Consider the following 23,052-nt stretch of genomic DNA (forward strand, 5'->3'; position numbering starts at 1 on the left):
TCATTTATATCTGTTTTAATTTGTTATTTCCTTATCCTTTTTATTGACAGTATCACCTCCTTTTATGTTTTTAGGCTTTGCCAGAATCTCCTACCTGGAGTAAGTTCACTTTCTAAGAATTGATTTTGTTAGTGGCCTTTGTAGCATTAAATCTTGTAAGTTTTTGAATTTTGGTCTGTAGGCTTAAATTTACTTGTTTCTTTTTTCTTTTACTGTCCTGTCTCTTTTCCTCTCTGGGCATATTTATTTATTTTCCCTCTTGTGTTTTGTTTAGGGTTTACCTCCATTCTGCCTCCAGGTTCTCAATCTAGAGCTAGGATTGAAAATAACAGTTTGGTATTATTTCTCTGTGGCAATATTAGGGATGTGGTGTATCAAATACCATTTGAAAGTATACATCTATGTTCTTCCTTTGTCAGCACATGAAATAGCACCCCAGGAGTACTATGAAACTGTGGCAGTGGGTGAGGGGGGGGGTACTTTCAACCATCTTTCATGAGTAAGAATACACCCAGTCCCTAGCTTTAAGTACAGTTAAACTGGCTAGTCCCCTGTCTTAAATGGTGCACTTTTGGTCCACTTCATCCTATAGGTGTTACACCCTGACACTATAACTTCCTAACTCAGAGCCCCACAAGATTACAGGCTTATAATTCTTTTTTTTTTTTTTTTTTTTTTTGCAGTACGCAGGCCTCTCACTGTTGGGGCCCCTCCCGTTGTGGAGCACAGGCTCCAGATGCACAGGCTCAGCAGCCATGGCTCACGGGCCCAGCCGCTCCGCAGTATGTGGGATCCTCCTGGGGCACGAACCTGTGTCCCCTGCATTGGCAGGCGGACCCTCAACCACTGCACCACCAGGGAAGTCCCTAATTCTTCCTCTTTTTATCCATGGGAATTTTCACCTTATATTTGAGATCAACTGTCATTTTTTTTTTTATAATGTATTCATTATTGCTATGCTTTGGGGACAGAGAGTGATTTCTTCACGTGCCAGAATTTCATTCATAAACAGTTTCTGTGCCTAGATGTGTAACTGAGAAGGACCCTATGGGGTCTTCCTGGGACAGACTCCTCCGCATATCTTCTGCTTTAGTTCCTGTCGGAAGTAATAGAGAATAGTATCTGATGCACATTTCCTGAGTTGTCTTACAGATGTGAAAACCCCCACCAAATGGAAGATGTTAACTACTTGATGACTATGAGCACATAGCCCCCAGACCTACTAGAGCCTAATGTTAACCCCTGTGACACAGCCCTGTTACCTCATCATCAACCAATCAGATAATTGTGCATGAGCTGATCACATACCCTGTAAACCCCCCTCCCTCACCTGGACTTTGAAAATGCTTTCCTGAAACCCATCAGGCACTAGCTGTCCCAGACTACTTGTATGGTGAGTTACAATAAACACTGCAATTTCCTTCACCGTAACCCGGTGTCAGTAGATTGGCCTTACTGCAGGCAGGTGAGTGGACCCGAGTTTGGTTCAGTAACAGATGTGTCCGTGACACACAGATACTTTTAAAGAATTCAACTTTTAGTAATTTTGAGAAATAAAATGCAACATGTAGAATAACCTACGGAGCATATAACATTTAGATTTCCCAGTGGAAACTTCACAGGAGACAGAGATAACTACCTTTCCCTAAACTTTCTCAAGCAATAGATGTATATTTAAAAGTCTGTATTACCTTAATATATTCTTTTTAAATTAACTAATTAATTTATTATTTTTTTTAATTTTTAGCTGCATTGGGTCTTTGTTGCTGCACATGGGCTTTCTCTAGTTGCAGCGAGTGGGGACTACTCTTCATTGCGGTGCGCGGGCTTCTCATTGCGGTGGCTTCTCGTTGCGGAGCACAGGCTTCTAGGCACACAGGTTTCAGTAGTTGAAGCACATGGGCTCAGTAGTTGTCACTCGTGGGCTCTAGAGCACAAGCTCAGTAGTTTTGGTGCACGGGCTTAGTTGCTCCATGGCATGTGGGATCTTCCCGGACCAGGGATCGAAACTGTGTCCCCTGCTTTGGCAAGCAGATTCTTAACCAGGGAAGTCACAATATATTCTTGACTGTTGATTAAAAGTGAAGTTTTTTGGTTGCTATTGACTTAAACATTAGCTAACAAAGGCACAATGATAATCAAAGAATTCCATCTTTTTCCAGAGGAAACCTCTCATGCTTACTTAAAAAAAAGCAAAAACTTGTAAGTTATACATACGGATAAATGGCTTCTTTAATGTTTCCGAAGACCTGTTTTCCAGTCATTATAATGGTCAACTGGGTTGTCAATTCTACTAGACAGCCTCCAGTATCACACTAGTAAGAAGAAAAAGGAGAAAAATAAAGTAAAGAATGAAAGATGGACTTCTGCAATGAAAGAAATCCCAAACCAGAGGGTGAGAATCTGAAGATTTGCATTGGAACAGATATTAAAGAAATATAAATGGATATTTAGTTCCAAGCATGATCACCAGTCTAGCTACATTAGATTCAGCTGTGAAATATGTTAAAAACAGATTTCTGGGCCTTAGAAAATTCCGAATCTTTATATCTGGATTAGGGCTGGAAGTTGTTATTTTCTCCATGTGATCTGGATGCACAGCCAGGTTTGGAAACCACCGAACTGTTCTAACTCTGTACCCACGGTAGAGCCCTTTTTGCTGTACCTCTAGAAAGTTATTCATCTTTTGATGGAAGTCTTCAGGAATACAGAACTTACTTATTCCAGTTCATAGTTCACATTTTATACCAAACAATAGGTACAATATAACTTCTTGCCCAAAAGGAACTGGAAAGTCTATCAGATAGCAGGATTCTAAGACCAATATGCTCTGTGGACAGAGTCAGTGTCTTAAACTTTTCCTGCAACTTGATAAAATCTGAGTTAGTGCGGGCACACCTAAAGGTATTTAGTTAACAATGAGTTACTGAAGCCACAAACCTCACCTCTCTAGAGAATTCTTACCTCTTCACTTCTCCACACATTAAACAAATATGTGTATTTTCCAGGATAGCCCACGAACTTCCCTTTAAAGAAAGCTACATAGAAGCAGGACGAGTAAAAATTTACAAACTGAAACAGGAACATTTTCAAGGTAAGACTGCTCTCATATTCCTGGTGAGTCCGAGGAATTTCTGGTAAATAAAAACACCAAGGTTTAATAATGCACCTTCCTGCTTCTTCTTATTTATTTTACTCCCTGAGATAAGTGGATATCTAGTCATATTATTCTGAGAGTCTGTTGAAATCTTCCCCACTCTGGTCATAGCTGACCAATATGAAGTAGCTATGGATGTGCACTAGGCTTTCTACTAGAGATTGTGTGTTAATCTAATCACCAGAGAATGCTGGGAAACTGTCATTAGTACATTTAGAGGGATGAAGTACTTGCCTGGGGTCACACAGTCAAAATATGGAATTCAAGTGCCTATTAGACTGAAGAGCCTTATGCTCATCCCCGTAACATTATATGATACCCTGTAAACACATCAGATCTCGCTCCTCTGGTTTCAATCAGGTGTAAACAAAGTAAATCTTATGAAGGGCAGAGGATGGTTTCAAACTGAATTGTGCTTTCCTCTCATGAATTAAATGGCTTTATCAGTTTAGAAAACAATGTCATGCAAACGGTGGCAGTAATAGTACATATTTTCCCTCTCCTTCACTTAAAGTGCATGATCATGATCTATCATTTTATGAATTCCATAGATAAGAAAAAGTTAGAGTCTCTTCACACCACACTAAAAAAAACATGAGGCATGAAAGAGTAAGGGGCCGTGCTTTTCTGAACTGATAACCTCCCAAGAGTACAAGCTGATCCAGCCAAATCCATGACATTTTCAGCAACACTGAAATACTAACACATATTCTAAAGACACAGATAACGCTTCCATTTTACTGAAATTTAGCTGCATTCCTACAAAATCTCTAATGTGAATACAAGAGATTTTTCTCGTTGATGAAAGCTGAGATATTTTTTAGGTGCTTTGTTTGTAGGTGCTAATTGCTATAATTTTTTTATTTTTTGGCCGTTGCTAGCAGAAAAAATAAGTAAAACTGAGAGAGAAGAACTCCAAATTTGAAAATAGTTTTTAATGACAGTTGCTTCCCAGTGCTTACTCTAGTGCAGAGTAAATACTGTGCTGCCCTTTTGGTTACCACTGGGCACACTGTCAGTGTACAGATTTAGAGGAGGGGGGCATGAGCTCCTGGAGAGAGCAGTCCCAGAAGAAGCTGAGGTCTGGAGTTGAGTCTCTGATCTCATCTCCAACTTGTTGGGGGCAAGGCCAGGAGCAACTGTGCTCTGTGCTAGTCTTCCTGACTGAACCTACCACTCCACCTGTGACGCCTTCACCTTCCCTCATGGCTTTAGGAGAAATTTTTAAAAGAACATAATCCAGGTTCTAACACATGGCAACTGAAAAGAGAAGCACTAACTTTTAGATTTATTCAGGAGGACCTGATTGTTCTGTTTTCCTCACAATGATTTTCAAAATCCAATACCTTCTAAACAACATACACACGATATAAAAATTATCTGTGTCTTCAGGAACGTGTGAGGATTTTATTTAGGCTTCAACTAACCCCATCAAGGAAGGATTAAGGTAAGAATACTCAAAAAGATCTACAGAGTCCTAATTCTTTTTAGTTATTTTCCCTGCTTCCACTCTAATAGGCCTGAATGTAGCTGTTAGGGGATTCTGAAGTAGCAGGCTATGGGTCTACCTGTAGAGCAAAACTGCCTTAAAATGTGCCTTTAAAAAATGAACTCCCAGCGCGCGGAGACCCTCTGCACCCCTTCGAACATGGCGCTGCGAGTGGCGCGGAGCTTGTGGGCCGCGGTCTGCAGCCTGCACGCCATCTCTGTGCCCAAGGTGCCCTGCCCGCCGTGGCACTGGGGACTGCGGGCGGGCGCCATCCGGGTGCTGCGCACCGGCCCCACTCTGCTGTCGGGTGGTAAATTCACAGACAAACATGAATGGGTAACAACAGAAAACGGTGTTGGAACAGTGGGAATCAGCAATTTTGCACAGGAAGCTTTGGGAGATGTTGTTTACTGTAGTCTGCCTGAAGTTGGGACAAAATTGAACAAACAAGAGGAATTTGGTGCTTTGGAAAGTGTGAAAGCTGCTAGTGAATGCTATTCTCCTCTATCAGGAGAAGTAAATGAAATTAATGAAGCTCTAGCAGAAAATGCAGGACTTGTCAACAAATCTTGTTATGAAGATGGTTGGCTGATCAAGATGACACTCCGTAACCCTTCAGAACTAGATGAACTAATGAGTGAAGAAGCATATGAGAAATACATAAAATCTATTGAGGAGTGAAAATGGAACCCCTAAATAAACTAGTTTGAAACAAACAAACAAAAGAACTCCCTTGGGGATTATCCAGAATGCAGGTATAGCACTGGTAGGAACCCTTTTTCAGAGTCATACTAATGATTTGGCCGGCTTACCCATTTTTGTAATCCAGGCAGATATCCTTTCATAAAAGAAATTCAAGATCAAGATGACAATAAAGTTCAAGCACGATCCAGTGAGAGATGTGGTTATCTGGGGAGTGAGGAAACTTCTGACATGCTTTAAGGATGCTTCACTTTCCATGAAGCTAGCAAATGTAGCAAAGACTGACAGGCGGTATACAATCACAGCTACCATACACGCGACGACCAGAGACATCTGGGGAAGGGAAACAAAAACTGGTCACTCTGGCCTCTGAATCCCTGTGATGCATATATATCTGAAACACACTCTTCTCTTCAACTCATATATTAAGTTTAGCAGATCTGACATGGAAAGCAAGCCAAGTCAGTCCCTCTCACCATAGATGGCAGGAGATGAAAACTAGGAACGTAAAAGGGTTAGCGATAAGGTGTATGGTAGCAGCTGATTAAATCGAAAATAGAAAAGTATTCACTGACCATCCTCTAGGCCTATCCTATAGAACGAGTTGGAAAACTACCAGCAAGCCAGAGTCTGCTTGTGGCCTTACTGTTCTTGCGTGGCCCTTAAGGTAAGAATTTTTTTGTTTGTTTGTTTGCATTTTTAAAGGTTGTAAAGAAAAATAAAGACAATTATGTGTCAGAGACGATTTGTGGCCCACAAAGCCTATAATATATCCTTTACAGCAAATGTTTGGTAACCTCTGCTCTAGGTTGTAGTTAAATGTGTAGTGTGAAGATCACTTACTTTCTCAAGAAAAATACGTTTAAAGGTTCGATTTCATTTCCCCTCAGAATACTGCCATTAGTAGTCTGATATGCCTGGTAATTTAGATATTTGTATAAATTTTATACCTTTACATATTACAAAATCACAAAAATCTTTATGTCAATGATTGGAGAATTTTATTGTGAAAGTTGAGGAACTGAATCAAATTGAATGAGTACTAGAAATAAATGACAGTGATCTTTCTGGAACCACACTCCAGAATATTTTTCAAGGAGTGTCCCAAATTGATTATCACCCCCTTTTATTCTATCATCTCTCTTAAAATGATTGTTATATCATCTAGGAAAACACACATTTAAAATAGAAAAACCAATACCTTTATCAAAAAAGGTTAAAGATAAAATATTATAGGACAATATAGAATGGTGAGGTTAAAACACAGTCTACAACTGCTAATTATTTATACTTCAACAGGCTAACTTCTCAGAGGTTTTAGTTTTCCTAAAACTAAAGGTCAACTGTAAGAGGATATAAATTTTGAAAGGGGAGTGCAGGAAATAGATTATGATGATGGAGAAATCTATCAGGTAAAAGGCATGGAAAAAATCTGACTCCCTAACAATGGGATATGCTAATTAAATTCTTCATGTAGAAGATGTAACATTTTCTTCCATTTATCTTGGCAAGAGAATGAACCTTAATGGTATAAAGTTTTTCATTTTGTATAAGTATGTTAAACAGATAAAAGATAAATTAATAATTTTAAAAAAACTAAACAAATAGTCTGTAATCAAATTATTTATTATACTGTTCTGGTTTCAAGTTATCACCAAATTAACAAAGAGTTGGAGGTGGGGAGTAGGGATGGGCTTTAAGATATAGCACCTCTCTCTCCCCCCAACTCTTTATCCAAGGTTTAATCATGGCACATCCATGTAAATTACAGTTTATTTTATATAAGAGCTCCATTCAAGATAAAAAAAAGAAATACTGTGGAGTGGGAGGGAAGAGAGGGACTCGAGCCATTGCAGACAAAACTATTGAGGTAATCCCAGTATGATCTTACATCAATAGATGATAATAGTTTTTAAACAATGCTCACCCATAAAGTCACTGTGGCTCCTGATAAAAAGTACCATGGAATACGACTACACAGAGGCAAGTAAGGCTCCATCTCCTGTAATTTTGAAGAAATCATAGCAAAATTCAAAATCTACCCTCAAAGTTGGGAATCCAAGCAGTAGTCAAAATCACAAAGCCATGTTAAAGCAGAAACCTCCCCAATGGGTTCACCACAGCTCATGGAATGCTACAGTCTAGTAGTGGTTCCTTACGTTTAGGTAGAAACCTTTAGGGCTCTTAGATGAAATATTTTACAAATGATATGAGATATAAAGGATACACATTATTTCCTGAGTGTTGAATTAGAGTTGTATTTAGGGAGAGGGAGACAGGAAAACAAAGTCAAAACCTGAGGGCTGCTGCTTAAGTGGACATGCCTTAATGATGTTAAAATTTTCTAATTGAGTTAAATTGAATTGAGTTGAATGCACTGCTCTGTAATTGCTCTGTATGATATTAAGTAGGATGCCTTCTTTATATTTATAGGATTGTCTTCTTCCACACAGTTCAGGGGTCCAGACTTTTCTACAATTATGGTTTTTTAAGTCATTAATGGAAGATAGTAATTATACCAGCTGATATTTTTAGCTATATCGAGAGGCAGTTAGATCTTATGGCCAAAATACTGTCATACAGTAAAAAATAGTTGTCAGCAGAAATCTAAATCATGTAACTCTATTTAACATATAAGATTTTACATCTGTACAGTCTCAAGGGTTTTTCAGAAAGGACTGAATGCAAACAGAACATACCAGTCAGGGTAGGCTGCCCAAGAGCTCTATTGAACCCCAGGATATCTGTGGATACATCTGATTATGTACATGTGTACGCATGTATGTATCCAATGTGTCTGTGTGTTCGTGTGTATGTGCATATTTATGTGTGCACGTGTGTGTCCATTCCTGCATGTATGTGTTCCCAACAGACTCAAATGTAAGAATTCTGGTTGTGCTTAACCACTGAAGAATCACTGCAATGAAATAAAAAAAAAAAAAAGAAAAAACTCTCATTTCCAAAGCCATTAAAGCTAAGTGAAGTAGATGATTCACAGTGAATCAATACATATTGTTTTTCAACTGGTTTCAAATGTAAACATTCAGTACATCTTGCTTTTGGTCAACAGTGTTTGGCAAAGCCAATAGGCCTGCTTTTATTTTCTTTTTTATCCCATTAAGTATGAACAAGTACACATCATATCATTATTATGACAATCTCTCTTTTAATATATTTTTTATTAATTTCAAATAGCCACCCAAATTGTTAATGTATTTTCTGAGGTGATTTTTCTCTTCATTCATTTACTGAATTTTTTGTAATGTTTCAAGGCAATTTAATAAATGTTTAGTGGATGCCTGCACTGTGAGAAGAATGTTGAGTATTATACACAAGAACAGTGTCCTGAACAGAGTAGGGAATTGTACTGAAGAGATTTTTAGAGGCATATTCTATTCTCTCTTTAATAGCATCAGGTAACATGGTGATTATAGATTATGGAAAGGTGGGGACTTTAAGAATATGCAGCCAAGAGTCTGCAAAGTATCTTCCGTTTTCAAGTGAAACAAAAATGAGGTACCAATAAGTCAAATAACTCAGTCAACAACATAAAGCCAGTTTGCCAGTTATCCCAAAATCTAGACTTTCCTTTCCAGACACCAGTGCAATGATCTTCCCATTATAATTAATTAGAATGGACTAGGTGAATTAACTTTGGTCGAATAAAGCAATCACTCGTAAGCCCACTACCTTAATACAATACTATTTTAATTTTCATGAATTAACTTAGTATCATTTCCATGTCTATATATTTATATACAAAGCCCACAGCATGCACACTATTTTCCAGTTCATTTTATTTCACTTAGTATTAAAACTATGTATTGCATGATATGATGACTTGGATTTGCTTCAAAATAATCTAGTGGCAGGGAGGGGTAGGTGTATAAATGAAAAAAGATTGCCCATGAAATAATAATAATTGAAGCTGGGTGATGATTCCATCCTGGGGCTCATTATACTTTTCTACCTACTTTTGCATGTGTTCAAAATGTATATTAGAAGCAAGTAAATAAGTTTATGTGATTTATATGTTGTAGAATATTTTAAAGGCAAATTAAAATACACATCACTATTTGAGAGGCCACCCACAGCAGTGTGTCCATTGAAATATACTGCTTATTTCAGTTTCCTAACATACCTTAGTCACTGCATTAATTTTCCTATGTGTACACATAGCTTCAAATTCAGGTCTCAGCTGGAGCTGCTGCTGCTCCTCCTCAAAGTCCACCAGGTCCCACTCATATTCCAGTCTGGCTTGTCGTTGTTTCCAAAACTCCAAAAACAATGTGACTATGGGCAAAGAAATGTATAAAAACAAATATAATAAAGAGATGGAGGAATAAGTGAATGAGGAGATAATAACTAGATTTTTCTTTACTTTAAAAAATCATTTTGGTTGTATGTATGATGGTTCTTCTGTCGCTGTTTGATGATAAAATTATAAAATTATTAATTTTGACAGAATACTATATCATAGTATTGAAATAACTCATATATAGAAATACAAATTAGCTTCTTAGACAGCAGTCCATGCAAGAAAAATTTTTTTTCAGGCACGCTATTCTCTCTCTCTTCATTCAGATAATTTGAAATAATATTTAAACTTGACTTTTTACTAACACCTAGATTTTGTTTGCATGTCTTTTACTGAAATCATTCAAGCAATCGTACCATATTCTCGGGCTTAGGGAAATTTAAGGAAAACAAAGGAACCATTTCATAACACAGTAGGTCTCTCTCTCTCTCTCTTTGTCTCTCTTTGTCTCTCTCCCTGTCTCTGTCTCTCTCTCTATATATATATATGTATTATAATATTATATAGTATAATATACAATATATATAATTTTTAAACAAACTTTTACTTAAAGAATAACATATTTACAGAAAAGTATATAAAACATTACCAACACCCACAGAAGAACCTTCCCTTAAAACCCTTCTAAGGCATAGACATAACTAGTTTACATACACACACACACACACACACACACACACACACACTAGTTTCTTTACCCATTCATCTGTCAATGGACATTTAGATTGTGTCCACATCTTGGTTAATGTGGAGAGAGTTGCAATGAACACAGGAGTGCTAACATCTTTTCGAGATCCTGATTTCAATTATTTTGGGTAAATACCCAGAAGTGGGATTGCTAGATTATATGACAGTTCTATTTTAATTTTTTGAGGCACTTCCACACTGTTTTCCGGTTGTACCATTTAGCATTCCCACCAGTAGTATGCAAGAATTCATTATAATTCTCCACATCCTCATCATTTTCGTAATAGGCATCCTGACAGGTGTGAGATAACATCTCATTGTGGTCTGATTTACATTTCTCTGATAACTAATGACATTAAGTATTTTTTCATATATCTTTTGGCCAATTGTATAACTTCTTCGGGGAAATGTCTTTTCAAGTCCTTTGTCCATTTTTTTTTTTTTTCTATTCTTTTTGCGGTATGCGGGCCTCTCACTGTTGTGGCCTCTCCCGTTGCGGAGCACAGGCTCCGGATGCGCAGGCCCAGCGGCCGTGGCTCACGGGCCCAGCCGCTCCGCGGCATATGGGATCCTCCCAGACCGGGGCACGAACCCGTATCCCCTGCATCGGCAGGCGGACTCTCAACCACTGCGCCACCAGGGAGGCCCCCTTTGTCCATTTTTAATCAGGTTAGGTTTTGTTTTTTTTTAAACTATTGAGCTACAGGTGTTCCTTATATATATTTTGGAGATTAACCCTTTATTAGATAGATGGTTTGCAAATATTTTCTGCCTTTCAATGGGTTGCCTTTGCATTCTGTTCACTGTTGTCTCTGCTGTGCAGAGCATTTTAGTTTGAGGTAGTCTAGCTTATTTTGTTTGTTTTTGTTGCCTGGGCTTTGGTGTCATCTGCATGAAATCACTGCCAAGACCAATGTCATATAGATTTTCCTTATACTCTCTTCTACGATTTTTACAGTTTCAGGTCTTATGTTTAAGTCTTTAATCCATTTTGAATTGATTTTTGTGATGGTGTAAGATGTGAATGAAAAATGTTGCCTGCTATATCGGTCAACAAAGGATGTTGTAGCCATCAAGCCACTACAGCCCAGATGGTGAGCCCTGAGGGAACTCAAGATGGGAAAGAACAGGATATTGGCCCTAGATAGCTAAGGTGCATATCAAAGGAATGATTTCAATTAGCCCAAATTCTTGCATCTTCCCATACAAAGAAAAGCGCTAATTCATTAACTTAAGGTATCTGGTTTTCTTTAATTAATAGTAATCTTCTGATGTTCTGACTACCTGGTCTGTTGCAAAACTCCTATGTATCCTGGCTCCTCCCTTACCTCTTCAGAGCAGTTCCTCAGAGCTATCTGAGAGGCTGCCTCCTGGGCTTGAAGTCCTCAGAAAGTCTGCCAAATAAAACATAATTCTCAACTTTCAGGTTGTGGATTTTTTTTCAGTTGACAAAGATAAGGATCCAATTTCATTCTTTTGCATGTCGCCATCCAGATTTCGCCAGCACCATTTGTTGAAGAGACTATCCTTTCCCCATTTTGTTTTCTTGGAAATCCTGTTGAAGATTAATTTACAATATACATGTGGATTTATTTCTAGGCTCCATTCTGTTTCATTGGTCTGCATGTCTATCTTTATGCCAGTACCATACTGCTTTGATTGCTGCAGCAAACAAACAGTTCCTAACTGGTTTTCTCCCCAAGGTTAAAAGCAGAGGCAGTAGACACAAATGCCCATCTTCCAATCTTTCTTTGAAAGAGATCTATTTGCAGACTTTAAAAGCTGCTGCCTGTGGGTCCAGCTTCCAAACAGCCTGCATCTAGGTGCTGACTGAGATCTTCCCATTTGGGACACTGATGGGTTTTGGCACACCCCCCAAATACTGGGAGCCACTAAGAACAAAGAAGGCAGCTTGAACAATCACAGGCCACACTTTCAACACTGGGAGAGGTAGCTGTTTTACCTAATGCACAGAAATCAACAAAGAGAGCCAAGGTAAATGAAGAAACAAAAGAAAATATGTTCCAAATAAAAGAACAAGATAAACTGAAAAAAAAGACCTTAATGAAATGAAAACAAGCAATTTACCTGATAAAGAGTTCGAAATAATGGTCATAAAGATGCTTACTGAGGTCTGGAGAACAATGCATGAATAAAGTGAGAATCTGAACAAAGAGACAGAAAATATAAGAAAGTAATAAACTGAGATCATAGAGCTGAAGAATACAATAATTTTATTGTAAAATTCAATAGAAGGGTTCAGCAGCATACTACATCAAATGAAGAAAGGATCAGTAAACCCCAAGAAAGGCAAGTGGAATTCATTCAGTCAGAGGAGAAAAAATGAATGAAATGAAAATGAAAAATGAGTGAAAAAAAATGAAGTCAGCTTAAGGGAGTTATGGGACAATATCAAGCAGACCAACATTTGCATTATAGGGGGTCTCAGAAAGAGAATAGAGAGAGAGAGAGAGAGAGACAGCACATTCAAATAATGGGTAAAAACTTCTCTAACATGGGGAAAAAAACAAATATCATATCTATGAAACCCACTGAGTTCCAAAAACGATGAAAACAAAGAGAACCACACTGAGACACATTATATTTAAAAAGTCAAGAGTTAAAGACAAAGAGAGAATCTTATAAGCAAGAAGAGAAAAACAACTTATGTATAAGGGAACCCTCATAAGACTATCAGCAGATTTTTCAGCAGAAACTGCAGGCCAGAAGGGAGTAGCATATAGTCAAAGTACTGAACAAATTTGAGGACCAAGAATACTCTACCTGGAAAGTTTTCCAGACAAGTAAAAGTGGAAAGAATTTATCACAACTAGAATGGCTTTTCAAGAAATGTTAAAGGGACCTCTTTAAACTGAAATGAAAACATATAAAAGTACAAATCTTATTAGTATATAGGTAAATGCATAGTTAAATTTAAAGTACTCATGTTATAATGGTGGTAGATAACTCACTTGTAAATCTATTATGAAGGTTAAAAGACAAAAGTAGTAAAAATAACTGTGACTACAATAGAATTGTGTAACTATAATAATTGGTTAAAGGATACACAAGCTAAGAAGATATAAACTGTGACATCAAAAACATAAAACATGGGAAGGAAAGTAAAAATATAGAGCGTTAGTATGCATTTGGAATTAATTTGCTTTGCTTGCAATAGAATGTTATACCTATAAGATGTTTTATAAAAGCCTCACTGTAATCACAGAGCAAAAACCTATAAAAGACATGCAAAAGATAAAGAAAAAGGAATCTAAGCATACCATTACATAAAATTATCATACCCCAAAAGAAGAAGGCAAGAGAGGAAGAAAGGAACAAATGAATTACAAAACAATTAACAAAATGGCAATAGTAAGTCCATATCTGTCAATAATTACTTTAATGTAATTAACTAAATTCGCCAATCAAAAGTCACAGAGTGGTTGAATGGATAAAAAAACAAGACTCAACTATGTGCTGCCTACAAGAAACTCACTTCAGCTGTAAGGACACATATATACTAAAAGTGAAAGGATGGAAAAAGATATTCCATACAAACTGAAACCAAAAGAAAGCAAGATTAACTATACTTATATAAGACAAAATAGACTTTAAGACAAAAATCACAATAAAGGGAAAAGAAGATCTTTGTATAATGATAGAGAGATCCATCAAACAAGAAGATATAACACTTATAAATACTTATGCACCCAATAGAGGAGCACCTAAAATATATACAGCAAATGTTAACAGACCTGAAGACAGAAATTGTCAGCAATATAATAATAGTAGGGAGCTTCAACACCCCATTTTCAACAATGGATAGATCATCCTGACAGAAAATTAATAAGGAATCATTGGACTTAAACTACATGTTAGACCAGAGGGACTTAACAGGCATTGACAGCACTTTCCATCTAACAGCAGTAGAATACACATTCTTCTAAGTGCACACAGAATGTTCTCCAGGAAAGGCCATATATTAGCACCACAAAAGAAGTCAATAAATTTCAAAGTTTGAAATCATATCAAGCATCTTTTCTGACCACAATGGTATGAAACTAGAATTACAGGAAAAGTTAAAACTGGAAAATTCACAAATATGTGGAGAATAAAGGACATGCTACTGAACAAACTTAGAAAAATCAACAGAGAAATTAAACAATATTTTGAAACAAATGAAACTGGAAATACAATATACCAAAACGTACAGGAGGCAGCAGAAGCAATTCTAGGAAGGAAGTACATAGGGATAAATGCCCACATTAAGAACCAAGAAAAAGCTAAAATAAACAATCTAACTCTAGACATTAAGGAACCAGAAAAAGAAGAGCAAAGTAAGCCAAAGGTAGTAGAAGGAAGGAAATAACAAAGATCAGAGGGTAAATAAATAAAAGAGACAAAAAGACAATAGAAAAGATCAATGACTGTTCTATTTTGAAAAGATAACCTTCTATTTTGAATAGAAAACCTTTAGCCATAATTACCAAGAAAAAAATGATAAGGCTCAAATAAATAAAAGTAGATACTAAATAAGAGACATGACAACTAATACCACAGAAATACAAAGGATCATGAGACTACTATGAACAATTATGTGCCAACACAGTGGATAACCTAGAAGAAATGGATAAAGTCCTAGAAACATACAACCTACTGAAACTGAATCATGAAGAAATAGAAAATCTTAACAGACCAATTACCAGTAAGGATATTGAATCAGTAATCAAAAACGTCCCCACCAACAAAAGTCCAGATCAGATAGCTTTACTGGTGAATTCTATCATACATGTAAAGAATAATTAATCCTTCTCAAACTCTTCCAAAGACTAGAAGAGGAAAGAAAACTTCCAAACTCATTTTATGAGGCCGTCATTATCCTGACACCAAAGTCAGACAAAGACACTACAAGTAAAGAAATTATACTTGATGAACATAGATGCAAAGAACCTGAACAAAAGAGTAGCAAATCAAATTCAGCAATATATTAAAAGAATTATACAGGATGATCAAGTGGGATTTACTCCAGGGATACAAGGATAGTTCAACATCCACAAATCAATCAACACGGTATACCACATAAACAAAATAAATTTTAAAAAATCATCTCAACAGATGCAGAAAAAGCATTTAACAGAATTGAACATCCATCATGATAAAAACTCTCAGAAATATAGGTATAAATGGAATGTACCTCAATATAATAAGGGCTATACATGACAAGCCCATAGCTACCATCATAGTCAATGGTGAAAAGCTGAAAGCTATTCCTCTATGATCAGGGAGAAGACAAGAATGTCTATTCTTTTTTTTTTTTTTTTTTTTTGCGGTACATGGGCCTCTCACTGTTGTGGCCTTTCTCGTTGCCAGAGCAATTAGTCAAAAATAAATAAATAAATAAAAGACATATAAATTAGAAAGAAAGAAGGAAAGAAGTAAAACTGTTTCTGTTTGCAAATAACATTAAATTATAAAAAACATCCTGAAGACTCCACCAAAAAACTGTTAGAATAAATAAATTTAGTCACGTTCCAGGATAAAAATAAATATATAAAAACCAGTTGTGAGGGCTTCCCTGGTGGCGCAGTGGTTGAGAGTCTGCCTGCCGATGCAGGGGACAGGGGTTCGTGCCCCGGTCTGGGAAGATCCCACATGCCACGGTGTGGCTGGGCCCGTGAGCCATGGCTGCTGAGCCTGCGAGTCCGGAGCCTGTGCTCCACAACAGGAGAGGCCACAACAGTGAGAGGCCCACGTACCACAAAACAAACAAACAAACAAAAAAAACCAGTTGTGTTTCTATATACTACCCACGTACTAACAGAAAGAGAAATTAAGAAAATAATCCATTTACAATAACATCAAAAAGAACAAAATACCCAGGAATAAATTTAACCAAGGAAATGAAAGATATGTACACTGTATGCTACTAGACACTGATGAAAGAAATTGAAGAAGACACAAATAAATGGAAAGATAGTCCATGCTCATGGATTGGAGGAATTAATATAAAAATGTCCATAGTACCCAAGCAATCTCCAGATTTAATGCAATCCCTATCAAAATTCCAATGCTATTTTTCACAGAAATAGAGAAAACAATCCGAAAATTTGTATGGGGCCACAAAAGACTCCAAATAGCCAAAGCAATCTTGAGAAAGAACAAAGCAGTAGGCATCATATTCCTGATCTCAAACTATATTACAAAATTATAGTAATCAAAATAGCATGGTACTTTTGGCATGGCATAAAGAGAAACACACAGACATATGGAACATAATCAAGAGCTCAGAAAATAATCCCACGTGTTATGGTCAATTAATATTTGACAAAGGAGCCAAGAATACTCAATGGGGAAAGAATAGTTTCTTCTATAAATGGTTTTGGGAAAATTGGATATTCGTTTGCAAAAGAACAAAACTGAAAAAAAAGGGAACCCTCGTGCATTGTCGGTGGGAATGTAAATTGGTGTAGCTGTTATGGAAAACAATATGAAGGTTCCTTGAGAAATTAAAAATATAAATATAATAGGATGAAGCAATTCCATTTTTAGGTATATATCCAAAGGAAACAAAATCATTATCTTGAAGTGATATCTTTACCCCCATGTTCACTGAAGCTGCTGGGTGTTCCATGCATAATTGCTCCTTTATTTGTTATGACATATAAGGTTAGTGTTGGTGTACAATCTCTGTCAATGGAGAGAACTGAAAACTACTACATTTGTTGTAATTTGTGTACCTATCATCCATTTCTGATTCCAAAAAATGACAGAGGCAGGATTTAGTAGCCACATTATGAAGAGATGTCCATATACTAACTTAACCAGAGGAGGTTGCTGGAGAATTGTGGGTAAGACTTCTCTGTCCTCCATTCTCTCTTTGAATCTGGCCTTTTCTCTTCAGACCATAGCAGTCAAGCAGAAATAACAGAAACCCATAAGAACCTCTGCTTCATGTACACACCCCCACAAATGTTGGTGTCCTATTGCCTGAATCAAGCTACCTTGCTCCCTTGGCCAGTTTTTTTCTTTTTAAAATTAATTAATTAATTAATTTTTGGTTGTGTTGGGTCTTTGTTTTTGCGCACAGGCTTTCTCTAGTTGCGGCGAGTGGGGGATACTCTTCATTGTGGTGCGCGGGCTTCTCATTGCGGTGGCTTCTCTTGCTGTGGAGCATGGGCTCTAGGTGCACAGGCTTCAATAGTTGTGGCACACAGGCTCATGGGCTCTAGAGTGCAGGCTCAGTAGCTGTGGCACACAGGCTTAGTTGCTCCACGGCATGTGGGATCTTGCTGGACCAGGGCTCAAACTTGTGACCCCTGCATTGGCAGCTGGATTCTTAACCACTGCACCACCAGGGAAGTACCTCCTTGGCCAGTTTTTAAATGCACACACTTGAGCTTGTTAAAGACTTTTTTTGTTAAATTGGAGAGAAAAAAGTCTATCTTTTCCCAGAGTCCCCCAAATTTTTAGACATGTTTTAGAAGTCTTTAGGCCTCCTCTTGCCAAGTTACTCTTACAGAAAATAATTTCCTCACTGACGGCAGGAATAACTTCATAACACTTTTACTTCCCACGTGATACAAAAGAGAAGAGATACTGGGACATTTCCAAAATTAAGGGAAATTCCACCTTACATGGGAGATTTTTACCAAATGGAACTGGAAGCTGGAACTAGAATTTGACACAGGAAATTTAAATTCATTGTTGATGTATTAACCCTCAATAATTTTTGAGTCTCATTCCAGTTTGTATCCATGACTCAATATCCTCCAGCCACCAAATACTTATGTTTATTTCTCCTGAATTAAGCACTTATTGAACCTGTTTTTACCACAGTGCTGAGACAGGGTAATCTGAATACATATGAAGTTTCAAAAATTATAGTGTTTTTCAGAGAAATGAGCAGATGATTAATAGAGACCTTTCTGGACCAAGGATCAAGACGAATGACCATTGATGTGGACTCCATCAGTGTACTGATGCTAGCAAAGACATAAAGATGTAAAAGCACCTTTGGTTTATAAGGTATGCCAACTGTATATGTTATATGAATGGCCATAAAACAGATAACATGGAGAAAGCTGTTTTTATGTAACTATTTACTCACCCCAAATTCCCATGAATATTGCAAAGAACACGGTTGACTCATTGTCAAATAAATGGGAGAACTGTAAAACAATAATATCACAAAGACTACTTAGTATCAAATGAGGGAGGGAAATTGCAAGTCTTTTCAACACACCACAATACATACATACCTTTGAAGCCCAACAGGTAGAATTTAGTCTCCAATAGTCACACATTACATCACAGAGTGGGCACATGATAATCTGACCCCCAACCTCAGGGTCACAGATCTCAGTGCTGCAGAGGGAAGAGGAAAGTTTTTGTTTTGTTTTGTTTTGTCCACGCAGCATGGCATGCGGGATCTTTGTTCCCCAACCAGGGATGGAACCCATGCTGCCGGAAGTGGAAGTGTGAAGTCCTAACAACTGGACTGCCAGAGAATTCCCAAGAGCAACGTTATTTTAAAAGTGATGTGTTTGGGTGAAAGTCCAAAGCTATTCTTATTGGAACAACTTTATACAGCTTCTTACATATGGCACAAGGAGAAATGAACTAGCAATTTTTGTAGATCAAATCATGCTTTGAGGAACAGAATCTTTAGAGCCCATCATTAAAAACAAATTTTCCATAAAGCACCCGGTGAGGGGTAGCTGCTGTGTTTGGGTCTTTTTCAGAAATATCAATTATCCACTGCCATAGGAAACATTCTGACACAAATTCCAGAAAAATAATAGCAACAGTTTCAGTTAGCATAAGATTCTCTATTTGAGCAACTCAGTTGCACTTACCTGCTTGAGTTATCATGCATCGATAATAAGCCGTAAATAAAACAAGCTAAGCCAACTATAGCTGCAAAAAGCAGCATTTCTGTGTAAAATCCGAGAAAGACAAAATAGATGCCAATTTTTTCTCCATAATAATCCCTATGAAAGAGGGTAAAAAGAGAATCAGAGGTTGTAAGAATGACACAATCCTGAGAGTCTTGGTTTTTATTCAGACAAACTTGAATTCTAATTTTGGCTCCATTGCTTTCCAGCTGTGTAATTTTGATAAAGTTACTAATCTTTCTAAACTTTAGCTTCCACATCATAAAATGCAGGATAATGCTTAGCCGTAGAATTGGTGTAAGGATTAAAAGAGACAACACATGTAAGTAAGAAGCCAACTGAGTGGAAGTTAAGATTTACTTTTGAAATAATCAGGTAATTTGAAAAGCTTTTAAAGTTTAAAGAGAGTTTAAATGTTTTGAAATAAAGTGCAGAACATTCTTCTAGCAATTAACAAATCAAAATCACATTCACAATCTGTGCACAGGCTTTTGCTTTATCTCTCTCTAAAACTGAAGAATGTACTCAGACCACAACAGATGAGAGTGGTTGTATGTTTGAACTTCCATCTTCCTCTAAATTTGGACCTTTGATGGATGCTTATAGAATTGTAAGACAGGGAGCAAACCAAGGAATCAAAAATGAGTGTTTAATAAAGTTCCATAAAATATACAGTTCAGCACTTGCTTTACAAAGAGTTAAAAAGTGACAGCATTAGTTGGCATAAATGTTCAAGTCTTATAACCAAGTTTTGGATTTTTTTTTTCTGTTGTTTTCTAAACCGACTCTCTCCTTAAGGAATCTCTCAAAGAACCAGAGAACAAGGTTTTCTCTGTCTCATAAAACCAGTTTTTTTTTTTAAAAAAACACAAAATAGGTTAATCTTCTCCCTTATTCATGTAGAGCTCAGCTCACCAAATCCGTGCAGTCTTTCCACAGTTTCCTAGACAGAGAGATGTAATCCCTTTTGGGCTCTAATAGCATGATGTATATAAATCTATTACAGCACTTTTTATTAAATTGTAATTTCCACACATTCTCAAAAACAGGCAAATCTAAACATAAAGGGTTTAAATTTTACATAACATAAACTTAATTTCCCAATGAGAAGGTTTTTAATTTTTTTCACTCAATATTAATTTTATTGAATATCCCATTCTTCAGTTTTCAAAATTTCTAATCTTTTCTAATGAAACAGACATCTTTCTGCTTGTACTATCTTTTATTCTTTCTTTCTTTCATTATTTTCAGTGATAATAAACATTTTTACATTGTTGTTTTCCCTTGTTCTGCTTTTCAAATTACTATAAACTTCAAATTAAGTTATAATTCCATTGTATTCCCTTGTTAATTTACCATTTACAACTTCCTTAGGTTCACTCACTCAGGATGAGTAAACTTGCTTTTTCTCTTTTTTTGTTTTTGCTGAAAAACATAGCAATTATTATACTACTGCATAACATCAAAATCTAAAAAAAAGTATTAAAATATTTGATTTGGGAGAATTTACTATTCACCGTGTGTATTTCCATTTGATGTTTTAAAAATTACAGAATCAATCATTTTTAAGGTAAAACATCAATATTACTGCTATACGTTTAAACAAAAAATTATTTGGGAATTCATAAAGAAACTGGATATTTCAAAGAACTACATTTTTCTTCCTTTCAAATTTCAAGAATCTTATTCCTTGAGAATTAAAAAAAAGTCCCCAAGAACTCCAGACCTTTAATTAGTATTTAAAAGATTCTCAAAAAGAGAAATTCTCAAATGAACATTTATTATATATTGAATTATAGAAATAATTTTACTAAACTTTGGCTTTGGGGAGCTTAATAATAGATTAACAACTAAACCATCTCTTAAGAATGCAAAAAGCAAGAGACATGTCTTAGATTTGTATTATGGTAAATATGTATATATTATTTACATATTATTGAAATAACATTTAAGATGTTAAATTCTTATTATTCAAAACAAAGAAAATGAGAAAAAGCCAATAATGAGATACTCTGTAAAGTATCAAACATAAGGAGAATAAATACTTCTTTTGAGTATTAATTTTTTAGAAAAATTAGCCTTTTATTTACACTTATGGTATTTCTTAACCTGTCCATTTTACTTGCTAGATTTTGCACTCATCTGTGGCCCCATAACATTTAACAGGGCATCTTATAGGTAGAAGACATTGAATAGTCTTCATTGTGAGATCTTGTGAGAAGGCACTGGTCTAATTTTGTATTCCCAGGACTTAGTACTTAGTCTGAGACATAGCAAATAATCAAAACAATGATGATGGAATTGAAATAAATACAGGCTTGAGGAATGAATGAACAAAACGCAAACATCTGGTCAAAAGAGATTCATTATTATCATGAATTCATGGACATCTGAGAAACTTAGCTTAGCGATTACACTATCTTGGCTTTTAATAGCACCATTATAGTCACTGTAAACATATTTGTTCTAACCTATTTGCTATATAGCAGTATATCAATTTTATTTATAAGCATTAAGCCACCCCAATAGATGATATCAAAAGAAAAATTGTTTGGAGCTCTTAAATTGGAAAGAAAAAATGGGATCAGAAGGCATATAAAATTGAAGACTGATAAACCAATGATGGTAACCTTTGTATTCCCGGTTCTCCCTGAAAAAATATAATCTAATATGACAAAATGATCAATACCCAAAAGGCAGTAAAAATATTTACAAATATTTGGACATGGAACTTAAGTTTGGTGTAGAGATAACATGAAATATGTGAAATCTAGGAATTCAAATCCTATATTCTAAATCTCTTTCCAGGCACCCCTAGTCATCCTTTTTTTTTTAACCCTCTATATCCAATCCACTAGGTCCAATAAATTCTGTCATAAAAGTCTTTTTCTTTTTTTTTTTTTGGCTGTGTCACGAGGCATGTGGGATCTTAGTTCCTTGACCAGGGATTGAACCTGCACCCCCTGCATTGAAAGTGCAGAGTCTTAACCATTGGGACCACCAGGGAAGTCCCATAAAAGCCTTTTTCGAATCCATAGTCTCCTCTTTCCTGTTACCAGTGCCTTGGATATGACCTTCAATATCTATTACTGGAAAATTTTAACAGCCTCCTTACTTCCCTGACTTCGGTCTTGCATCCTTCTACTATCTGTCCTGCTTCCAAGAGAGTAAAGTTTCTAAAGCACAAGATTAAACAATGACCGTTTCCTCCTTCAAAGTTTTTGTCCTTTCATCTTAGCAGTGTTCTTCATGATTTTTTACTGATAAACATTCAAATCTTACCAGCCACGCCTCCTAACTGAAGAACTAAATGCACAATGCTCTTCTTTAGCCCAGTGCTCTGTACTTGTTCTACCTGGGATATTCTTACCTAACTTGTTTACCTAGCAACCTGCTACTTCTCTCAAGACACACTCAGGAATAAGCACTGTGAAACTTTCCCTGAGGTTGTCATAAAGGTAGGTGCTCTTTCCTGTGTGCTCTGTTCTTTCATGAGTATCACTCTGCTGTAATTATTATGCATTTGTGTGCCTTCCTGCAAATATCTTTGTGTTAGGAAACCACGTTCTGATTACCTTTATAGCCCGAGCCTCTTGCTGATATCTAGTGATGCTAAATAAATGTTCATTAAAGGAATGTGGGCATTTAATTATGCATCTATAGACAATTCCTTTCTACTTTTAAGGATATTTTTATTTTTATCAAGTCTTCCCATAAAAAACTTTCATAAAACTATAAAATCAAAAAGGAGAGGAAATAAAACCACACCTGATATAGGCCTTCAAGCATCATGACAGAGAACACC

The 23,052-nt window shown here is 36.5% G+C and overlaps 2 protein-coding genes across 10 annotated transcripts in view; one reads left to right on the plus strand and one right to left on the minus strand.

Moving 5' to 3' along the window:
* ANO5 (anoctamin 5) overlaps positions 1-23,052 on the minus strand; it is a 102,099-nt gene that overhangs the window by 15,570 nt on the left and 63,477 nt on the right. For all 9 annotated transcript variants that reach the window (XM_082629103.1, XM_082629102.1, XM_082629098.1 and 6 more), the window contains 8 exons: positions 19,209-19,343; positions 18,612-18,717; positions 18,461-18,521; positions 9,490-9,641; positions 7,276-7,350; positions 5,459-5,681; positions 2,965-3,134; positions 2,218-2,315 (listed from right to left, as the gene is read on the minus strand). In XM_082629103.1, coding sequence (XP_082485229.1) covers positions 2,218-2,315; positions 2,965-3,134; positions 5,459-5,681; positions 7,276-7,350; positions 9,490-9,641; positions 18,461-18,521; positions 18,612-18,717; positions 19,209-19,343 — 1,020 coding nt within the window. The remainder of the gene's footprint in view (positions 1-2,217; positions 2,316-2,964; positions 3,135-5,458; positions 5,682-7,275; positions 7,351-9,489; positions 9,642-18,460; positions 18,522-18,611; positions 18,718-19,208; positions 19,344-23,052) is intronic.
* On the plus strand, positions 4,806-5,365 carry LOC309807837 (glycine cleavage system H protein, mitochondrial-like; the record flags this gene model as incomplete). Its single annotated transcript, XM_082627785.1, has 1 exon — positions 4,806-5,365. The coding sequence occupies one exon, from the start codon at positions 4,806-4,808 to the stop codon at positions 5,325-5,327; it is 522 nt and encodes a 173-aa protein (XP_082483911.1). The 3' UTR covers positions 5,328-5,365.

The sequence above is a fragment of the Mesoplodon mirus genome (genome assembly GCF_964341445.2).
Source record: "Mesoplodon mirus genome assembly, chromosome: 7".
In the NCBI taxonomy this organism is placed as follows: Eukaryota; Metazoa; Chordata; class Mammalia; order Artiodactyla; family Ziphiidae; genus Mesoplodon; species Mesoplodon mirus.